The sequence below is a fragment of the Podarcis erhardii genome (genome assembly GCF_964252035.2).
Source record: "Podarcis erhardii genome assembly, chromosome: Z".
Classification (NCBI taxonomy): Eukaryota; Metazoa; Chordata; class Lepidosauria; order Squamata; family Lacertidae; genus Podarcis; species Podarcis erhardii.
The window spans coordinates 47,900,695-47,923,157 of record NC_138504.1 but is presented as its reverse complement, the minus strand read 5'-3'; the positions used below and the strand labels follow the sequence as shown (position 1 = coordinate 47,923,157).

At 45.4% G+C, this 22,463-nt stretch overlaps 1 protein-coding gene across 1 annotated transcript in view; it reads left to right on the top strand.

Annotated features, from left to right (window-relative positions):
* Window positions 1–204: 204 nt before the first annotated feature.
* The window catches only part of CERCAM (cerebral endothelial cell adhesion molecule), a 57,268-nt gene continuing 35,009 nt past the window's right edge, over window positions 205–22,463 (top strand). Inside the window, exon 1 of the mRNA XM_081847614.1 lies at window positions 205–299. Coding sequence (XP_081703740.1) covers window positions 262–299 — 38 coding nt within the window. The 5' untranslated portion in view covers window positions 205–261. The remainder of the gene's footprint in view (window positions 300–22,463) is intronic.

Below are 22,463 nucleotides of genomic sequence, written 5' to 3'. Positions count from 1 at the left end.
AAAATCCCCAAGCAGAGGCAGATTCTTTTGGCAAGGTAAATAAAATAAATCCCACATGTGCCAACTTTCCCCCTTTCCTTCCTGACTTTGCCAGGAAAGAAAATAGGTCAAGAGGGAGGGGCCAGTCAGAAAACGCAACCCAGTGAAGTTATTTCCAGCCCCCCTCCCCCCCTTCTACTGATCCTTCCAAAAAAGCAGGACAAATATTTCTCCTCTAGAAGCAAATAACTGTTTTAGCAGAATGTCTTCAGTGCTGGAGTGATGGTGATGGCAGCAGAGACCAGCCTTGCGAAAACCCTGTAAGTTGGAGATTTTTTTCCAAACTGCTTTACTATATTTGCAGACATGTTAGAAGTTCATTTTTTCTCCATTTATTATCGGGGGTATCAGGAAGGGTTTCCTCAAGAGTACAGATATCATATGCACCTTTCACGAAGGAGAGTAGAAGTGCTGAAAGGGAAAATGGTGGTCAGAGTTAATTTAATAAGGATCATAGGAACATAAGAAGACCCCTCTCAACCAGGCCAATGGCTTATCTAGTCCAGCAATCCTTTCTCACAGGGTCCACCTGGAAGCTCTCAGGTAGGAACCAAGCACAAGAGCACTCTCCTCTCCTGTGGCTTCCGGCAACTGTTATTCATAAATTTTCCCAATCCTCTTCTAAAGCCATCCAAGTTGATGGCCATGCCTGGAGGGAGTTCCATGGTTTAACTATGCCACGTGTGAATCTTTCAGCATTCTGCTCATGGGATGTCTATGAGTTCTGGGGTTGTGAGAGAGGGAGGAAACTTTCCTCTATACACTTTCTCCATGCCATGCTTCATTTTATCTTCTATCATGCCACCTCATTTTTAGTTGACAAGAAATAAGCAGAGCCTCAAATATATAGCAGAACAGCCACGAAGAGCCAGGTTTTGTGAGGTTGTGGAAATAGCGACAGACTGAACTTTCAATTCAGGTCCCTGCTTGTATGTGAATCTTTAACCAATCACTCTGTCTCTGAACCTGATCTACCCCACAGATGATGATGATGATGATTTATTTGTAAACCCCCCCCCCTCCGGCTGGGTTTCCCCAGCCACTCTGGGCGGCTTCCAACAAAGATTAAAAATACATTAAAATGTCACACATTATAAACTTCCCTAAACAGGGCTGCCTTCAGATGTCTTCTAAATGTCAGGTAGTTGCTTATCTCTTTGACATCTGATGGGAGGATGTTCCACAGGGCGGGCGCCACTACTGAGAAGGCCCTCTTCCTGGTTCCCTGTAACTTCGCTTCTCACAGTGAGAGCTGATTGCAGGGTGGGGACCAAAGGGGGATGAACTACCCCAGAAGGAGCACTGCATGCCCCCCACCAGAGATACTACCCCTCCCATAACACCCTATGCACTCCAGAATATGCGTAATTAATAAATAATATTATTTAGGCCATGTGACATTATTCTTATTTAGGTGTTTCTTCTGGTGTAGAAAGAAAGATACACATTGTAGCTTGAATCAAAGTCAAATTGTTTTGTCTGCTCATTGGAACAATTTCACTTGAAATGGCTTGGTGGGATTGACATGTACTGTACTTTGGTTGTTTGCAGCCATGTTCAACTTGGAAATCAATAGAGCCACCTTTGAGTAAGGTTTACTTGAATACCACCTTTCTTGTGTCCTTTCTGCCTCTCTCTTTGTCAGTAATCTCAGCCTCTGTTGTGTTATAAGTCCGGTGGTGTGGCGGGGAGAGACCCAGTGTCGCTGGTGTGTCTGGTGGTGCAGATTACAAACATCTCCAAGGCTTGCCAAAGGGTTAAGGGCCTTAACAAAGGACTTTTGACTGAGCCTTAAGATGAATTACCCATTCTCTTCCTATGCCAGTGGACTTCCTCGTACTGTGTGTGTGCGTACCGTATATGTCACTTTTGTCTCCCCTGCAATCTCTCTCTCTCTCTCTCTCTCTCTCTCTCTCTCTCACACACACACACACACACACACACACGGAAGAGAACTCTTTCATCTCCTCTTCTGTCCCATGAAAGAAAAAGAGTGCAGAACAAATAAAGTTATGGGCTGTGGGCCAGAAGTGGGTTAGTTAGATTTTTTTTAGTGGGGTTGCTGACCTGTCAGAAGCTATGTTATTGAAATTGGTTTGGGCAGCTACTTTTAACTCTCCACTTCTTTCAGAAAAATGCTGTTTCCTCTTAGTTTTTACATCTTGTTGTTTCAATTTGATCATTGTTAGCTGTCCTGAGATGTACGAACATAGGAGTCAGACTTCTGGCTCACAATGACTAGCCGCAGCTCCGCAGGGCTTCAGACTGAGGTTCCTCCAAGCATCCATGTGGAGATGCCAGGGACTGAACCGGGGGAGATCCTGTATTGCAGGGGGTTGGACTAGATGACCCTTGGGGTTCCTTCTAACTCCACACTTCTACGATTCTATGGAAAGTAGAAGGCGCTCCACTGCTGAGCTGCTGTCCTTCACCTAAAAATAAGGGTGGGTCCAGTTAAAAAGCACAGGAAGTGGCCATATAGTATGTTGGAATGCTGTTGTATCCACCCTAATACCGTCTACACTGGCAGAGGCTCTCCCAACCCCACCCAGAGATGCCAGGGATTGAATCAGGATTTAAGGCAGATGGATTTAAGGCAGATGCTCTGCTATGGATCTAGATTCAGGTAGGTAGCTGTGTTGGTCTGACACAGTTGAAATATATTTTAAAAATTAAGTTAGTGCAAGGTTTTGAGAGGGTTAAGTCATGCAAGGTGTAGATGTGTGCTTTCCTCTGATGAAGGCCCTACATTTCTTGCAAAATCTTCTCCACCCCTTTTCCCCTTTTTCATCTCTCTCCTCCGCCCCCGCTTCCCACTTTTAAAGCGCTATGGTGCCACTTAGGATAGTCGTGGTTTCCCCCAAAGGATTCTGAGAGCTGCAGTTTAGCAGGGAACTCTGGGAAATTCAGGTCTGTGAGGGGAATAGGAGCAGGAAGTCTCCTAACCAATTCTCAGCACCCTGAACTGTTGTGTATTGAGTCAAAGGATTTTATATCTGTATTATTACTGTCTGTATTTGCATTAGGGTAAAGTAACTGCCTTTTGGTTCCAGAGGGTACAGCTACTATTGGTTCATTTAAGCTGCTGTATTTGGATCCTCTGTCTTATTGGTTGCCTCCAAAAGGCAGGACTGTGATTGCCTGATATTGTTCCCTTCAAAATGTATCCTTTCTAGCTGGTTCCCTGTCCCTATAAATGTAGCTCTCCCCTCCTCAAGTTTCAGTCTTGTTGCGTTAATAAAGAAGTGTTACTAGAGAACTGTCTCCAGCATATTATGTCAAGAGAGCTGAAATCACAAACCCCACGTCACAACAACTGGCGACGAGGATGGGATTCGGAATGCTGAGGAGCGGTTAAACGCAGCCCTGCCTCAGAGTCCGGATTGTAGCTAAGAACAAGACTCACTGGCCGGCTGAGAAGACGACCCTGCCCACAGGACAATGGAGAGTCCAAGGGTATTGGAGCCCTTCCAGCCATCAGAGCCCCACACGTGGGAAGACTACGTCGAACGCTTCGAGTTCTTCGCAGTGGCTCAAGGGATCACCGATGCCAGCAAAAGAAAGGCCACATTCCTGAGCTACTGTGGGCCTGAGACCTTCAAGCTGGCCAAGGCATTGCTTGCCCCAGCGAAGCTAAGTGAGACATCTCTCAAAGATATTCTTGCCTGCCTAACAAGCCATTTAGCGCCTACTGAGACCAAGATGGCCCGGCGGATGGAGTTTCATAAGAGGCAGCAGCGTGCTAGGGAGTCTGTATCTGCATTTCTAGCTGAACTGCGGAAGCTCGCTCAGCACTGCGACTTCCAAGATCTGGAAGAGACTCTCCTGGATCGGTTTGTCGGTGGTCTGAGCAGCAAGAAAGCCAGAAGACGCATCGTGGCTAAAGAAGAGGTTACCCTTGCTTCAGCCTTGAAGGAGGCCACCGCCACGGAGAATTATGAAAGAGAGGAGCTTGATGCCAGTCGCAGGGCCCCTAAACCACAGATAGAAGTTGCGCATGCCATGGACGAGCTAGAGGCTACTCCGAGCCAGAGCCCAGTCCGTGGGGTCGAGTCAGTGCGTCAGGCCTGCACAGTGCACAAAGATCACTGAGGCAGGTGCCCTGGTTGTGGCGGAAACCATGAGCGGAAGAGTTGTCGTTTCCGGGATGCTATGTGCCGGACGTGCGGAAAGACAGGTCACATCGCCAGGGTCTGTAGATCGGCGGCGTTGGGAGTGACAGGAGCACCTAGACTGGAGCATCGCAGATCGGCCACAGCAAACCATGTTCTAAAGGACTGCAACTACGTAACAGAGATCAACGGGAGGGTCGTGCAGTTTCCAGCGCAAGGCAAGGCACACGTCAAGGTGAAGATTGAGGGTCAGCTGTGCGACATGGAGGTGGACTCCGGATCTGGATTCACTATCGTGTCGGACCAGACCGCGAGGACATTCTTCCCCAGGGGTAAGTTGCCCCCTCTGGAGCCCTTCCCGGCAACTTTGCAGTCATACTCAGCGGGCCGCATCCATGTCATGGGAATGTGTGCCGTGAGAGTACAGTTCCGGGAGAAACAGGCGGTACTCAAACTGGTGATTGCGAAGGGCAGTCACCCCAGTCTCTTGGGCACTGACTGGTTTCCTGCCCTGGGACTGAGTATATCAGGGCTTAATTCAATCCAAACCGCCCCGAGATGAGCGAGGCATTATACAAAGAATTTGCTGGTCTCTTTAATGGAAAACTGGGTTGTTATAAAGGGCCCCCAGTTGACTTCGAATTGGACCCTGGGGTGGCCCCAATCCGACTCAAACCAAGGCGAGTGCCATTTGCACTGCAACCCAAGATCGAAGCAGAGCTGGATAAATTGGTCAAGCAGGGAGTTCTCTCACCCGTGGACTCCGCTAAGTGGGAGACTCCAATCGTCACGCCCCTTAAAGCAAATGGGGAAGTCAGGATCTGTGCTGATTACAAATGTACTATCAATAAGGCACTCAGGGGAAATTCATACCCCATTCCAGTCGTATCACATCTGTTGGCTAAACTGGCTGGGGGCAAGGTGTTCGCCAAACTTGACCTGGCACAAGCTTACCAACAGCTGCCAGTAACCCCACAATCAGCGGAAGCACAGACTATTGTCACACATAAAGGGGCGTTCAGAGTTAACAGATTACAATTTGGAGTTTGTGTGGCCCCAGGGATTTTTCAAGGGCTCATGGAACGCCTGTTAAGAGGTCTGCTGGGGGTCTTGCCATTTTTTGATGACGTTTTGATTGCTGGAAAAGACCCACAGGAACTGGTTGCGCGTGTCCGTGCAGTGTTGCTCAAGTTCAAGGAGGTGGGGTTGCAACTAAAAAAGGAAAAATGCAGTTTTGGGGTGCCAACTGTGGAATTCTTGGGGTTTAAAATTGATGCATCAGGCATCCACCCCACAGATGCTAAGGTTAAGGCCATCATCGAGGCACCACGACCACAGAACAAGACGGAGTTGCAGTCATTCCTTGGACTTATTAACTTTTATCATTCGTTCTTACCCCAGAAAGCTTCGGTAGCTGAACCATTACATAGACTGTTGCAGAAAAAGAATGTGTGGCGATGGGGGCAGGAGCAGCAGAAGGCTTTTGACTCCTTGCGAGGAATGCTGAGTAGCAGGAGCGTCCTTGCTCATTATGATGAATCGAAGCCGCTGGTCCTGGCATGTGATGCCTCTCAATACAGCCTGGGGGCGGTGCTGAGTCATAGGGAACCGGATGGGTCGGAAAAGCCCATCTCTTTCTATTCCTGTACGTTGTCGCCCATGGAGCGCAACTATGCTCAAATTGACAAAGAGGCGCTTGCAATTGTGGCAGGAATCAAAAAGTTCCATGATTATGTGTACGGTCGTCATTTCTCCATTGAAACGGACCACAAACCACTGTTGGGGTTGTTCAACCCGAACAAACAAACGCCACAAATTCTCTCCCCCAGAATGTTGCGTTGGTCTATATTCCTGAACAGGTTCCAGTACACCTTGACCCATGTGCCGGGGAAACGGTTGTGCCACGCTGATGCGCTGAGTCGATTGCCCCTTCCTGGCGGGAGCAATGAGGATCCTGCTCCAGCGGAGCACATAATGATGCTGGAAACACTTCCGGGGGCTCCTGTAACGGCTACTGATATTGCTGAGAAAACGAGGAAAGATGCTGTTCTCTCCCGTGTGCTCCCGTGTGCTGGAGGGGGTGGCCAGGTGGTCCGCATGAAGACAAATTCAGGCCTTATGCGACAAGGCAGCACGAGTTATCCATGCATAAGGGTTGTCTCCTGTGGGGAGATAGGGTGATCATCCCAGCACCACTGAGAAACAGGGTTCTTGAGACGCTTCACATGGGACACCCGGGAATGGTCAGGATGAAGTCGCTAGCCCGATGTTATGTGTGGTGGCCTGGAATGGACCAGAACATAGAGCAATGGGTACGAACATGCAAGGCATGCCAAGAGGTGCGGCCAGAAGTGGCCAGAGCACCAGTTCACTGGTGGGAGCAGTCCAGATCTCCCTGGAGCCGGCTGCACTTAGATTTTGCTGGGCCATTCCAGGGGAAGGTCTTTTTGGTTATCGTCGATGCATATTCCAAATGGTTAGAAGTGGCGATGGTCCCTAGCATGGCATCAGCTGCCGTAATCAAGGTGTTGAGGCAGCTGTTTGCAACCCACGGGTTACCTGAGACCATTGTATCAGATAATGGGGCAGCTTTTGTATCCCAAGAATTCAAGGCATTCTTGGCTGATAACTTCATAAGAGGGGTCACATCCGCGCCCTTTCACCCATCCTCCAATGGGCAGGCGGAGCGCATGGTAAGAACAGCCAAAGAATCCATTGCGCGCTTAATGGAGTGTAACTGGTCAGCTCGCATCGCGCGAATGTTATTTTTGCAGCATGCGACGCCGTGTACTGCGACGGGCAAGTCGCCAGCTGAGCTGCTCTTGGGTAGAAGATTGGTAACGGTGCTGGATTATGTCCACCCGGATAAAATGCCAAACCGTAATTCAAGAGCAAACCCCCAGGCTGAGACTGACACAACAAGGTATTTCACCCCTGAAGATCTGGTCTGGGTGAGGAACTATTCACGAGGTTCGCGGTGGGTGGCTGGTGTGGTCACCCGGGCTAGTGGACCTGTGTCCTATTATGTGACCTTGGAAAATGGACAAGTTTGGAAGAGACATATAGATCAGCTGAGGCGCCGGGCGCTCAGCAGGGAGGAGTCTGATAATTCATCCCTGGCTAACGACGCAGAGCTGCAAGACCAGACTGAAAATGGCCCAGAGGTGCAATCACCAGGGGCTTCAGCAAATGAACCAGGGTCTGCTAGTCCTCAGGATGACAAGGTACAGGTAGGGGACCCTGAGATGTCTGGGACTCCATCTGTTCCTGACGAAACCCCTATAGCAGCCCCCCTACCACAGGTGACACCCAATCCAGAACCGGCAACACCTGTTGTCAGGAGATCAAGTAGAAGTTGTAGGACCCCACAGTACCTGAGAGATTACGTCTGCTGTGCTCACTAGGGGGGGAGGGGTGTTGTGTATTGAGTCAAAGGATTTTATATCTGTATTATTACTGTCTGTATTGCATTGGGGTAAAGTAACTGCCTTTTGGTTCCAGAGGGTACAGCTACTATTGGTTCATTTAAGCTGCTGTATTTGGATCCTCTGTCTTATTGGTTGCCTCCAAAAGGCAGGACTGTGATTGCCTGATATTGTTCCCTCCAAAATGTATCCTTTCTAGCTTGTTCCCTGTCCCTATAAATGTAGCTCTCCCCTCCTCAAGTTTCAGTCTTGTTGCGTTAATAAAGAAGTGTTACTAGAGAACTGTCTCCAGCATATTATGTCAAGAGAGCTGAAATCACAGCTTCCAGAATTCTTTGAGGGAAGCCATGGCTGCTGAAAGTGGTGTCATGGTGCTTTAAACATGTGTTGTGAATGTGGTCCAAGTCCAGGAGGACATCTGACTGAGAAATGTGAACACACTGGGGACAGTTTTTGACCAGAATATCCCCATAACATGAACTCTCTCCACTTCCCCAAGCAGGGCAATATTTGGTTGGCGTGTGAGCATGTGTGGTGATACCCGATTATTATCATTTAAGGATATTTCTTGACCATCTTCGACATTGTATTCCAAGGTAGTGTCCAATCATTTGAAAAGCAGACATCAAAACATAAAATTATAGTACAGTGTAAAATGCAGGGGATAAACCTTTATATATGCAAAAGCAGGGCCATTAGAGAAAGCCAAACCATTTGTCCATTGAGCCCAGTGTTGTCTGTTCTGACTGGCAGCCGCTCTGCAGAGACTCCAGCAATGAAGGGTCGTGGCCACAGCACTTGCTGCTTCCTCATCCTTTTCCCACTGGAGATGCTGCCCAGGACTGAACCTGAGACCTGCTGCATGCAGGAGAGATGCTCTGGCTCCTCTGATGATATTTGGATTTAGGTAGTGATTTCAGGGTGTTCAAAGTGCTCAACTTAAATTTATCATGCTGATCCTTAAGATGAACCTGTTAGACTTGGCAATGTTATTTGCCCCATAGAGGTGTAGGACCTGAGCCCGAGAGACAAATTGCGACCTAAGGCCTGAATTCAAATTATTTAATAAATAAATAAATAAATTTATATACCACCCTTCATCCAATGATCACAGGGCAGTGGGCAGTATAAAAACACAAAACTACGTAACTTCATAGCAAAACAATCACCCCCACCCCAGAAACATTTAAAATACCATTGATTGTTTAATCAGCCAAAGACCAGAGTGAAGAAGAACATTTTCACCTGTCACCTAAAGATATGTAATGAACAGGGGCATCTTAAGCATATCCGGCACTGTGGTGCGAAGCTCCCTCTGGTGCTGCCCCCCCCCCCCCGTTTCCCAGAGTTTTTTAGGGAGGACGGCAGGGCTGCCCGCCTCGCCGCTTCGTGCCACGGGGGCCAAGGCAGACAGAGGCTCCGGGCACACGCTGCTTCAGTGTGGCATGGCGGAGGTGGGCGAGGGCGGTGAGCTATGCCGGGAGGCACCGAATCCAGCCTCTGCCTCTTCCCTGGCGCCCTCCAGAACTTGGCGCCCCTGCACCCTGCACTACTAGCCTCTATGGGTAAGACAATGAAGGCATCATGTGAGCCTCCTTGGGGAGACCATCTGATGAATGGGGAGCCACCACAGAAAAGGTCCCATCCTTGTGTTGCCACCCTCTTTCTTCCAAGGATTGGAAGGTTAAGCCTTTGTACTGTACTGTTTTGTAGAACACCCATGATTTTCTAACTAGCTGTGAGGACTAAACATTTTATTTTTTAAACAGACAAAAAAAACAAACAAATTACCAAACAAGCACAGGAATTGCTGCCCAGTTGAGTCATGTTGACATGTTTCAGCTTTGCGACTGCATCAGGCTAGGTTGCTCACAGCCCAGCAGTGCTGAGTCTCAGGTCTGGGAGCTGAATGTGGCCCTCCTTGGAACTTGCCCCAGGACACACCTCATTGCCAATCAGAAGGTCGGTGGTTCGAATCCCCGTGCTGGGGTGAGCTCCCGTTGCTCGGTCCCTGCTCCTGCCAACCTAGCAGTTCAAAAGCACATCAAAGTGCAAGTAGATAAATAGGTACCACTCCGGCGGGAAGGTAAACAGCGTTTCCATGCGCTGCTCTGGTTCGCCAGAAGAGGCTTAGTCATGCTGGCCACATGACCCGGAAGCTGTAGACCAGCTCCCTCGGCCAATAAAGCGAGATGAGCGCTGCAACCCCAGAGTTGGTCACCACTGGACCTAATGGTCAGGGGTCCCTTTACCTTTACCTTTAGGATGTGCCCTTGAACTCTGATGATGCTTCTTTCTTGCCTGGATGGAGGGTGTGTGTGTTTGTGTGTGTGTGTGTGTGTGTGTGTGTGTGTGTGTGTGTAGAAACCAGGCTACAAGTAAAATTTACATTTGTTGCTCTGCCCCATTTTTTTGCTCTCTGGTATGTGGCCCTTGGAAGGTTGTTCAGAACAGAATGTGGCCCTCAGGCTAAGAAAGGTTCCCCACCCCTGGACCAAGTTACTGGGCACCAATGTTAATATATTGTCTCTGGGAAGCATCTCTGTCCTGAGTTTATAATTCTGCAACTCCATTTGGGTACATTGCTGGATTGAAGCTGCCTTATACAGCCCAGACTGTTTTTCCACTTAGCCCAGCAAGTGGCTCCCAAGCATCTCGCCAGATCTTCTTGCTGGAGATGGCAGAGGTTGAACCTGGTACTTTATCCTTGTAAAGCAAATGTTCCATCACTGAGCTATGGCGTTAACTGGGCCCTTGATTGGCTGTCTCTTTTTCATTAGTTTAAGACATCTGGTGCTGTTAGAATTTCCAGCTGAGCATCGAAGGGTATGGTTGACTCAGAAAGCTCAGAAATGATATTGTAGTGTACCTTTGTACTTAAGCATTACCTGCATGAGTCCTTGCTTTCAAAAGCTGCGGGGACGAGGTGCCTGTGCCAAAAAACAGCAGATACATCATAATGGTAATTGCTCACTTAACTGCTGTGTATACGGTGTTATGTCAGATCATGCTACAAAAGGAATTCTGCTAAGCTATAAACAAGCAAGGTTAATACACTGCCCAACCAATAAGGTCTTGCAAGCACTCTTGTCTAGTTTTCTGGGTGTGCCTGTATGATAATGATGCACACAGAGACCTATGAGCTCAGCTAACTAGCCAGGCTAGAAGCCTTTGTTGCTCCTGCATGTAGTGTCTCATTTGGCCTGTACTCCACATTTTTCTATGCAAATCTTCAGGTGTGCACTAGCTGAACAAACATAATGTGTTAGCAGGCCTTTTGGCACCAGCTTTAGCGTGCTTGTGTTTTGTTTTAGCAACGTAGAAAGCTGCCTTGGACTCAGTGAGACCATTCGTCCATCTAACTCAGAATTGTTTGCACTGACTGGCAACAGGTCTCCAGGGTTTCAGATTATTTTTTTATTGGGAATGTATTCTGAAACACATTCTTGAAACAATAATAGTGTATTAGTGGTGGATTTATTCTGCTTTAGTTTGTTCTGTGATGCTTCCTCAAGGCTGCCACCAGGACATTTTTTTTCAGCTGGAACTAGCCAGAACCCAGTTCTGAGGAGAAAACAGTGCTCCAAAACCAGAGACACCCCCGTCTCCTTTGATCAGCAAAGTAGCAGACACGTGGTGTACAGTTCGTTGCTAGCTCCCTACCAATGTAACTTTAGCTCATTTAGAGCAAATCCAGTTTCCAGCAGTAAAAAATACACCATACAATATAACGCAAAAATGAAAGTTTTTATAAAAAAAATACAGTCCGGGGTGGGGTGGGGTGGTGGAGATAGAAGAAGGAGAATAACAGTAGACAGTAGATACAGGCTATCTCCAGAGCAAGTGTTGTAAACAGCAGCTGTGCTGTTCTGGTAGCTCCCTGACAAGCTCTCAGGTGGGCACGATTGACATTCTAAGAGAACAAGGGAGGTGTTCTTGGTGAGTTCATGGTGAGTTCCTGCACCTCTTTTTCTAGAAAAATAGCACTGGCTGCCACATTATTGCTGCTGATCAACTAAGGTTTCAGCGCAACAAAGGTGGGACAAGAATATGATGGACCATTTTTGCTCAGGATGGAAGGTTCTGTTAGTTCTGGTTTTCTCAGTTTCTCAATTTTCCAATCTTAAATTTGCTATTCCACATTTCTGCATAAAATTTTTTTAAAATACTCTTATGAAAATTAATGAGCATTTTAATGCAAATTTGTCTCCTTAAGCACATTTTTGTATGCAGTTTTGACTTATGTACACATTTTTTTTTGCAAGTAAGTACCCTGAAGATAAAACAAATTGTATGTTAATTTTACCATTATATTTATTTTTATGCACGATTTCACCTCATGTAATCACTTTTGTAAACATTGCTTGGTTGGAGAACTGGATCACAAAGTTCAGAGAGTGTGAATTCCAAAGGACAGCTGTGTTTCAGTTCACATGAATGTGAATTTGGTAGATTTCGCTTTAAATAAGATAAAAAGTAAGCTCTACCATCCCAATGGAATTTCAACAGGAAGTTACAGGTGTCCTTTTTATTGTGCATTCATGATTATTTGTGCTCATGATGGCATTGGTGAAGTTACATGCCACCCTGCTTTCAACACTGTTTGCATCTGCCAAAGTTTCAGGGCAGACACGGTTCCTTGGTTTCCAATCTGTCTGTGCTTTGTAGCTTCCTCCTGAAATCCTGTGAAGTGTTCCAGGGTTGCTGGGGATTTTTGGTCTCAGTTTCATTGCGCTGTAGTGCAAGAGTTCCCCTCTGAACAATAGCAATGTGGTGACATCAGGGAAGCAATGCAAAACAAGGAAAAAAGCAGAATGATGTGTGGACAGTCTAGAATACATCCACCACCAACACACTATTACTGTTTCAATCGCATCAGAAGAAAACAGAGCAGAAAACCAGCCTAGAGGGGCCCATAGGATGATTCTCTCTGCTTTCCCTCCTGTCTGCCCTCCCCCCCCCTTCAGAGTGGCTGTGGGTGGGGAAATGGGATTCCTCTGGGAGTTAAAGGTGGCAATACAGAACATGGAGATTTGACTCCATACCAGATTAAAATGTAATACAACTTGGAGGTGCCCCCGAAATCTGGGTGAGTTGCCGACAACAGTTGGGGCGGGGGGAGAAGACTGTGTGGATAACAGGTGAAATCCACCCCACCCCCGCTGTCAGTCCATCAAAAGATGGTTGCTTTATCTACATTCGGTTTCCTTCCAGAGATTTGCGAGGGAGCACTCTCCCCCCCCCCCACTCTAAGTCCTTTTGTCCATCCTTTGTAATGGAAAGAGTCCCCTCCTAAATCAATTCCATGACACTGTTATTGTTTCTCCACTAAGAGTTTTTAAACTTTCCCCCCTCCCGAGGTCAGGAATGTGGACAGTTGCTATTGGGGCGGTGGAGCCTGGGTGGTTGGGGGGGGTGTTGAAGGGTCAGCCTGTCTCTGTGGGTCATATGACAACAAATCCTTTTGAGAATATCTACCCTTCATCACTGCCAATATTGTCTTTTGCCAGCAGGGTCCTGGCACGGACCTTGAATGGCTCTAGCTTCGGCCTCTGTCCACTGCATCGGTCAGCATCTGGGAATGGACAGAAGGGCATTGTGTGTGAAAATAGCTTTGTTTTTGGTCACAGCTGCCCGGGTTTGGACTAGGACTGACCGAAGTCCTGGTGGGTGGGAGAGAAAGGAGGGAGAGGGGGGATTGGGAAAGTATGGGTCAGTGCTTCCTAGAGGGTTTTCCCACCCCTCCAGGCCAAACACTTCTGTGTCCAGACTTTAGAGAGCCTAGCTGAAGAATTTGGAAGGGGTCCTTCTCCCCTCCCCCCCTCCTTTCCCCTCTTTCTTTTAAAGTGATGGAATTTATTAGGGGCGGGAAGAGGATATAAAGAAAACTCCTCCCATTATTATTATTTTTTTAAAAAAACATTCAAAGAATTAGGCCAGATGTATAGAGGATCTGTAGAATTTAGAAACTTATGCTGCGAGTTAAATGAGGGATAAAACACCTTGAGCCACAAAGTACAATGAAGATATCAAACTGTCTTCTTCTTTTTAATTGAAGCAGTATTTTATGAAGAGCAAAGGGTTTTCGCATCAGATGGCGCAAGTCACTGTGAGAGTTTTCTGTGCGCCTGTAAGAAACCAGAAGAGTCTATCCTAAAGAAATGGAATATATAAAAAGACTAAAGGATGGAAGTAGTTACCCATCTTTCATACTTTCTTTTATCCTTTCTGAATCTTCTTACATTCAGCCCCATTGGATGTCTACAAGTTCCAGAGTTGTGAACTGTGTACCTTGCACCTGTATGCCTGCCTTGTTGTCTTCAGATATAGTGGAGGATGCTACCCAATTAAGGAGACACTGCCCTGTTGCTGGTCTTTGAATTATAATTCAGCCACCACTCCAGGTGGTGGAATTGGGGGTGGGAGTACAATATTGTCCTTTGCCATAAGGGGCAAAATGGTTTAGTGTGGTTATTTCCATGCTACAGACATGCCCCACTTTCCAGAGACCTATCAGGATGGCATTGACCTAACAGGTTTTACGCTGTCAATATAGGCATGTTAAATTGAATTCAAGATGTTGTAACTGTGAAGAGATTGTGAAAAATTGACTTCTCTTTGTTGTCCTGTTTACAATATAATATGGAGATATCTGGAACAGTATCTTGCCGTCACTGTTTTTCTTTTATTTGTAATCAAATCAACCAACAATTGATTCTTTTTAGCCAATAGCAATGGATATCTAGTAGAAAAGACATCTTCAAAGGTATGCCACAGGTTTCCCCCTGCAATACTTTGGCTTGTTTTACTGATCGCTGATAGCATAGATCATGGGCCAGCCCTGTTGCATCCATAAATGCTCATGTGTCCGCAGGGGCCTTCCCTGGCACTCCCTCAGGGGTCCCCTCTTGCCAACTAAAATTAGGGGGTTGTATCCATTGTTAGTCCTACTCAAAGTAGACTTATTAAATTAATGAACTTGTCTAATTAGGCTTCATTAATTTCAATGAGTCTACTCTGAGTACAAATTCTTTCAATACAACCCTAAGCTTGAAAGAAACATTCTATTATAGCTAATAGAATAGCTTGTGATTTTCTATGGTGTTTATTTACCTTTGTGTATTTAGAAAATTGGTTTCCCCTCCACTTTTGTATTTGTTAATAATTTGGAAAAACTGGGGTTTTTGTTTATGCTTTTAAAAAGAATAGCTTGTGATTATGCTTAGCTATGGTATGTGTATGTCATGCCCATGATAGTTTCTCTAGTTTACAAATCTTTTCAAAGACTCAAAATGGGTTGGCAACCCCTCACATAGATTTTGATATCCTGTACCCCATTGATCAAATTAATAATGTGTTGGATCCCCCTTCGAATAATCTCTACTCCAAACAAGCCTGGGTGCTTCCAGATTGGAGCTTAATGTTTAAAATGGGTCTGGAAGGGTAAATCAGGATTAAATGTTGGGGCAGAGGAGAGATACAATCTGGTATTTTGATACCAGTGTCATTGTGCAGATGATAATAATAATAATAATAATAATAATAATAATAATAATAATAATTAATACCCTGCCCATCTGGCTGGGTTTCTACAGCCACGCTGGACGGCTCCCAATCAAATATTAAAAACACAATACAGCATTAAACATAAAAAACTTCCCGAAACAGGGCTGCCTTCGGATGTCTTTTAAAAGTAGGATTGTCCTTGTCATCTGATGGGAGGGCATTCCACAGGGCGGGTGCCACTACCAAGAAGGCCCTCTGCCTGGTTACCTGCAACTTAGCTTCTTGCAGTGAGGGAACCACCAGAAGGACCTCGGTGTCTGGGCTGAATGATGGGGGTTGAGACGCTCCTTCAGGTATACTGGACCGAGGCCGTTTAGGGCTTTAAAGACGCATGAGCAGCAGTACCCATCCCACTTGGAAGCACCCTCTGTATATTGGATGGGGCTTTTCCAACTGATGTGTCTGTGTTCAGGTCTGTTGTGCAACATGCCACTGGTGTAATAATAGTGCATTAGTGGCAGAATTGTCCTGGACCACCCACACAACATTCAGATTTTCCAGTTGTTCTGTGCTTCCTCGGTGTTGCTGCACTGTTGCTGTCTTGAGAGATGGGCACTCTTGCACTTCAGCACAACAAAGGCAGGACTAATAATAATAATAATAATAATAATAATAATAATAATAATCTGGGATATCTGGCATGTGGAAAGTTACAGGATTTCAGGAGAAAGTTATGGGATGTGTTCCAATGCAGCTGTATGTTTGCCCTGAAACTTTTGCAGGTGCAAATAGTATTGAAGGTAGGATTTTATATAAATGCACAGTAAAAAGGATGCGTGGAAGGAGGCAGAGACTTTCTTCCAAGAAAGTCGTGACCAGCATTGTTTGGCCATGCTTCGATGCTTGGCATTTACTCAGAAATTTCGTTCCCCGAATTGTAATAATAGAACATCTTGACAATGTCATCCTCCTCAGATCATTATTCTCCTATGTTCTCCTCTGGCTTCTTCCTGGAATCACCATCATTTTTTGGAGAGGAGAGATCAGCAGAATTTACGTAACTGTAGGTTGCCTTGGTGCTTCTTTTCTGTTTATTTGAAGAGGCATTTCTGGTCCACCTGCATCTGAGCAACATATTTATTATTTGACGCTGCTTTTAAATGTACACAAAAAAGTGCACTGAGCATGATGGGAAAGGCGTGGGCTGCAACCTTTTCCCATCTTCAGCCAACAAATCATACCAATTAACATTAGAGCTTGCAACAGATGAGCCCCATGCCTGGTCCAGCAGGGCTCTTTGTATCTTGGATGCTTTGACCTCTTGAAATATGTTGTATAAATTGATGGAGAGTTACAAAACATAATGTCCAGATCACAAGAAGCTATACAGTGGTACCTTGGGTTACATACACTTCAGGTTACAGACTCCGCTAACCCAGAAATAGTACCTCCGGTTAAGAACTTTGCTTCAGGATGAGAACAGAAATCGTGATCCGGCGGCGCGGCGGCAGCGGGAGGCCCCATTAGCTGAAGTGGTGCTTCAGGTTAAGAACAGTTTCAGGTTAAGAACACACCTCCGGAACGAATTAAGTACTTAACCTGAGGTACCACTGTAGTTCCATTCTATTTTGTGCTGGCCAGCTCACATTCAAAGTACTGGGACCAGTTCTCGATGCCCCATCTTAAGAACTTTGACAAACTGGAGTGTTTCTAGACTATCGTGATCAGGTGGTGATGCACTTTGTTACATCCTCTGAGGAACAGTTGAAAGAGCTGAGTATGTTTATCCTGGAGAAGAAAATATATCAAAATGCCTGAAGGACAGTGGGCTACTAGGTCCCATCCATAACAGTCATTCCAACCCTTTATCACTCCCAGGTTTCTGAGTCTTCTTCCCTTTACGGTTCCCCAGCTGGTTCCTTGCACGATTTATCTGCATCTAACCAGTCCATGACAGTTACTTACATTCCAGCCATTTACAGTTGGGGAGAGTCTAGCTTAACCCTGAATAGGTGACTATTTATATGGCAAATAGTTATGGGCAGGTGGGAGAGCTTAGAAATTTGAAAGGGGTTATATTTGTAACAGGGATCGCTCTCTGAAGATCCAGATGGAGAAGAGAATAAAACTCACCTAAAAATAACCTGATTATGACACGGTGCCATTATCTTGACATCTCCAAAAGAATATCCTTTGCTCAAGCCAGAGAGAAGGAACAGGTGGGTGGTCAGCCAAAACTGAACAGATTTTCCAGAAATCTGGAGCAAGTTACTATATTTTGATTACTGCATCTCGCTCCTGCCTTCTGAGCTTAGGAATGGTTGGACTGCAAGAAAGAACAGCTGAGGTGGGCACTGTTGTGTTAGGATAACCAAGTGAATCCTTAGCAAATTGGGGGGGTTCACTTGGTAAAGCTGTCCAAATGTCAAAACTGGTGATGGAAAAAGCTGCTGAAGGCAACAAGAGTGTTTCCTCCATACTTGGGTTGCTTCCAGCCTCAGGAGTAATACTGTAAATGGGTCACTGAGATGTTGCAAAGTGGCCTCCCCTCCTTTTTGTTTTAGTGTATTTCTACCAAAAAGAGTAAACCTGAATCTGAATAAATTGGGGAGGGGCTGGCTTTTTGTTGCCAATGATGTCATACGGACGCTGCAAACAACCACAACAAAAATGAAATGAAACTGCACTGTGGGAAGACTTGACCTCCCACACTAAAAGCACCCTAGATACTTACTATGAAATTACCAGTTGTCCTGCTCTCCTGGTTTCTCTGCGGCATCTTCAGAATGTCATCCTCAGTTTGTTCTCCTGTGCTTCTTCTGGTCTCTTTTTCCTGTGCTTTCCCTATGGTTTTCCTGTCCTTTTCCTGTTGCTTTTATAGGTTTACAAAACTTTTTGGGGGGTGGAGAGAGAAGAGACTGGCACCCCAAATTCTGCAGCTGTAAAAATGGAGGCAGACATCTTTCAGTACATTCTGCAATCCTTCTGCTGGCATTGCAGTAAATCTGAATGTTTTGAGAACGACTAGTTAAACAATATATGCCTTTTAAACTGTGTGTGTTTTGGGAGTGTTGTTTTTGTTTGTTACTATGGAATATAGTTTTGTGCTTTTATATTGTAAACTGCCCTGTCATCCTTGGATGAAGAGTGGCATAGAAATAATAATAATAATAATAATAATAATAATAATAATAATAATAATAGGTGATGATGATGGAAGATGCAATATGCCTGGGCATGCTTTTGACCTTGATATGCTTTTTTTTGGGGGGGGGGATGCAGTGGGTGGTCTGACATTTCAGTTGAGAAGCAAATAAGTGAAAGGGGCTGACTAGTGCCTTCTTCCACACCACCACTGCTTTGCTCCCAATGCCACACAAGGCATATGGGGCAAGATTTGTGAGCTCAGTCATCAAAATACAGTGGTACCTCGGGTTACAGATGCTTCAGGTTACAGATGCTTCAGGTTACAGACTCCGCTAACCCAGAAATAGTACCTCGGGTTAAGAACTTTGCTTCAGGATGAGAACAGAAATCGTGCAGCGGCAGCGGGAGGCCCCATTAGCTAAAGTGGTACCTCAGGTTAAGAACAGTTTCAGGTTAAGAACAGACCTCTGGAACGAATTAAGTTCTTAATCTGAGGTACCACTGTATGTAAGTCCTTTTGAGCGCCTTTTAGAGAGTGTCTTTCATGGCCTGCGCTACACATAAACATGCAACACATGCCTGGCCTAAATTAGTATTGTGAGTTGGGGAGGGGGATCCCCTCAAACCCTAGAAATTAATAAATTGTAGGACTTTGAAGATGTGTCTTCAGCCAGCCTGCCCAAGATGGATCTCTGTCTGTTCTCTCCCCTCTTTTTCCCAGCACACCTTGCGAAAGACCCTCTTTTCCTGTCACTTCCCACTCAGTTAGCCTGGAAACCTTCTGTCTGCGCAGGCCCAAGATTTCTCTTAGATGGGTTCATCAACACCTTTTGTCATGTTAACGCCTCTATCCCAGGTGAGGCCCAGGTTTGGAAAGGAAACTTAGTCTGTATTTTTCCACTGGCCTCCAATCTTCCCTTCGATACTCCATATAATAAAAATCCTATTATTTATTAATTTCTAGGGTTTAGGAGGGGTCTCCCAACTCATTAACAATATGTTACTGTATAGTGATTTGTTCAATATGTGCCATTTTTGCAAGCCATCAGACTTGGGGACTTTGAATACAGAACTTTTTCTTTCTTTGCTACTTGCCTTAATTAAAGGGGCACTCTCATGTCCCTTTAATCTGTTATATTAGTACTACATTTCTTTTTTCTAAAAAAGAAAATGAAAGAATGTTCTTATTATTTGCATTTTTGTGAGCAGTCTTGTGCCTCATAGTGAAGGTGGAAATTAAATAATTTCAATAAATGAATGGATCCTAGTGGTCACTGTGGGATAGCTCAGTCAGTTGAGAGTGATACCCTTAATCTCAGGGTTGTGAGTTCATGCCCCATGTTGGGCAAAAGATTCCTGCATTGCAGGGGGTTGGACTAGATGACCCTCGTGGGCCATTCCAACGCTGCAATTCTATGATTCTATGAACAGGGACCAAAGCAGAACACACACATTGCTGGACCCCTGCTCATCAAGTGTAGAGTTAAGAGAGCAAGAGTAATAAAAAGAAATTGTTATTTAGGGGAATTGAATTTAATTCTAAATTATATTCCGGAAACATGGGAGATTACAGGGGGTCAAAAAAAAAATATGGATGTACTGTGCTATATTAGAAGCAAAAAAACTTGTTTTGATGAATTGGAAGAGCCACAATAAGATTCCATTGAGCACATGGATTGACAATATGGACAGATTAGCTACATACGAATGAATTGCATGTCGACGCAAATTAAGAATGGATAAATATGAAGAAATCTGGAAGGAATATTTAAGTGATAAGGCGGATAGTGGTGGGAAGTAGGGGGAGGAGAGTGAGGTGGGAAAATATTGTTAAAAAGGTGTAGTCATAGGTATATCAGTGTATTCAAATCTGAATCGTCAAACTGTGTTGTTATGTGTTGTTATGGTTTTTGTTGTATGTGCCTTTTGCAGTTGTTTGTATTGAAAAAATGATTAAATAATATATATTTTTTAAAGTGTAGAGAAAGAGAATCAGATGCTTCCAATCCCCAATGCCAGAGGCAGGAGTCACAGATAGATATATAAAATCTTAATGGCAAGTCTTGCCTGATTGGATCCCTTTGGAATTGATGCTTCTTCATGCAACATGTGTTTTGCTGGACCTGGTACATTAGCACCATCTACTGGTCCCAGATAGATGCACACCGGTTTCAAAATTCCTAGATAAAGAATAGACAGATGAACTCTTACCAAATACTTAACTAACTGACCGATCACATCAGTTCTGCCCCCCCCCACAAAAATCCTGCCCACACCCATGCTCTGTTGAGCTTCACATTGTTAGAGTCCAATCTTCTTCTCTATTGAGATAATGTTGAATTGCATTCCTGTTTTCTGAGGGGAATAGCAATTCCTCCCTGTTCTGTGTCACAGAATCATGAAATCATAGAATTGTAGATTTGGAAGAGACCCCAATGGTCATCTGGTCTAATCACCTGTGATGCAGGAATCTCAGCTAAAGCATCCACGAGGCCATCCAACATCTGCTTAAAAAGCTGCAATGAAAGAGAGTCCAACAGAAAAGCAACAGGAAAACACACTGGGAAATGACGTGACACGTCTTGCCTTGGTGCGACGCCCTATAAAAGCAAACAAATCAGAACAAATGTTCAAGTAAAAAGCAGACACCATCTAACTTGCCTCACAAACTTTGTGCCAACCAGTCAATCAGGATAAGTGCTCAAGAAATCCATTGCGTGGAAACAGCCTTCGGGGTGAAAATTAAACTCAAACCAGGGTGCAGTGGTGGTCACTAGATGGCAGCACCCTACTGGGAGAAGCATTTGCTGAACCCAAACATCATTTGAGGGAGGTGGGGGGGGGTGAATTGAAAGAGCAGATGGGAAGAGTGTAGAACTAAGACACCCCCCCCCCCGAACAACCACTTAAAACAGGCCACCCAACCCATGTTTTGCACAGAAGCTGGTGTGGTTAGATGTAATATGTCAGTTCAAAAGCCCATCACAATTTTCTGCCACTCACACACTTTTTCCAGGTCACGCCCATACTTGGAAGAAACCTGGGAACTGTAGTTTGCTAAGGATGCTGGGGATTACTGCTCTGCAAGGGATACTACCATTCCCAAGGTTCTTTGAGCGAAGCTCTGTGCTTTAAATGTGTGTTAAGTGTTCTTCTAATGCTGTGCTCCTGCAACGGAGTGTCATATTCAGGTCTTAACTGGACATGTGTAGCAGAATCAGGCAACAGGAGTCTGGAAGCGGTTTCCAAACTCAGGAAAGTGAGTGTGGTGGAGCAGGGAGCTTCAGCAATGATTCAGGTCAGACTGAGGGGGCTTCCAGACTTTTGCTGTTTTTAGGTGGGACGCAATCATGTGCCAGGAAATAAAGTTTGTGCATTTGTAATGGATTGGATGGTCTTGTGCAAGGAACTGACACATCTTCAAAAGATAGGAAAGGAAGCTAAGGAAAGTGACGGCAAAATGCACTGGAAGGTATGGGGTAACTCAGCACCATCTAAAAAAAATCCTTCCAGTAGCACCTTAAAGACCAACTAAGTTAGTTCTAGGTATGAGCTTTCGTGTGCATGCACACTTCTTCAGATACACTGAAACAGAAGTCACCAGACCCTTCTATATAGTGAGAAGGTGGGGAGGGGTATTACTCAGAAGGGTGGTGGGAATGGGTGATTGGCAGATAGCTGTGATGAGCCTGTTGATGACTCTTAACGACTGCAATAGGTCTTACAGGAAAAAGCAAGGGGTGAAAGCTCATACCTAGAACTAACTTAGTTGGTCTTTAAGGTGCTACTGGAAGAATTTTTTTTATTTTGTTTTGACTATGGCAGACCAACACAGCTACCTATCTGTAACTCAGCACCATCTAAGCACTCTGCAAACAAAACTGAATGAATGTTCAGTAAATAGCCAACGTTGTCTAGCCTCCATGCAAACAAATTGATTGCTGAATAAACAGGTCATCTGGAAGAGCCAGAAGAGCTCCTATAGAAACTGGATAAACCCATGCCATCCTGGTTCTCAGCCAGATTCTGATATGGGTGAGTGTTTCCATGAGCTTTCCCCAAGCACGTATGTCTGGCAGAAGGCCAGCCCACCCACGAGGCAAGGTGAAACGTCTGCCTCAGGTGGCAGGATCTACAGAGGCAGATCTGCCCTTCAAGGAATGCATCCCCTGCTGCTGCTGCCACCACCACAGTGTCTGTAGCATGGGTTGACAAACTAAGGTCCGCGGGCCAG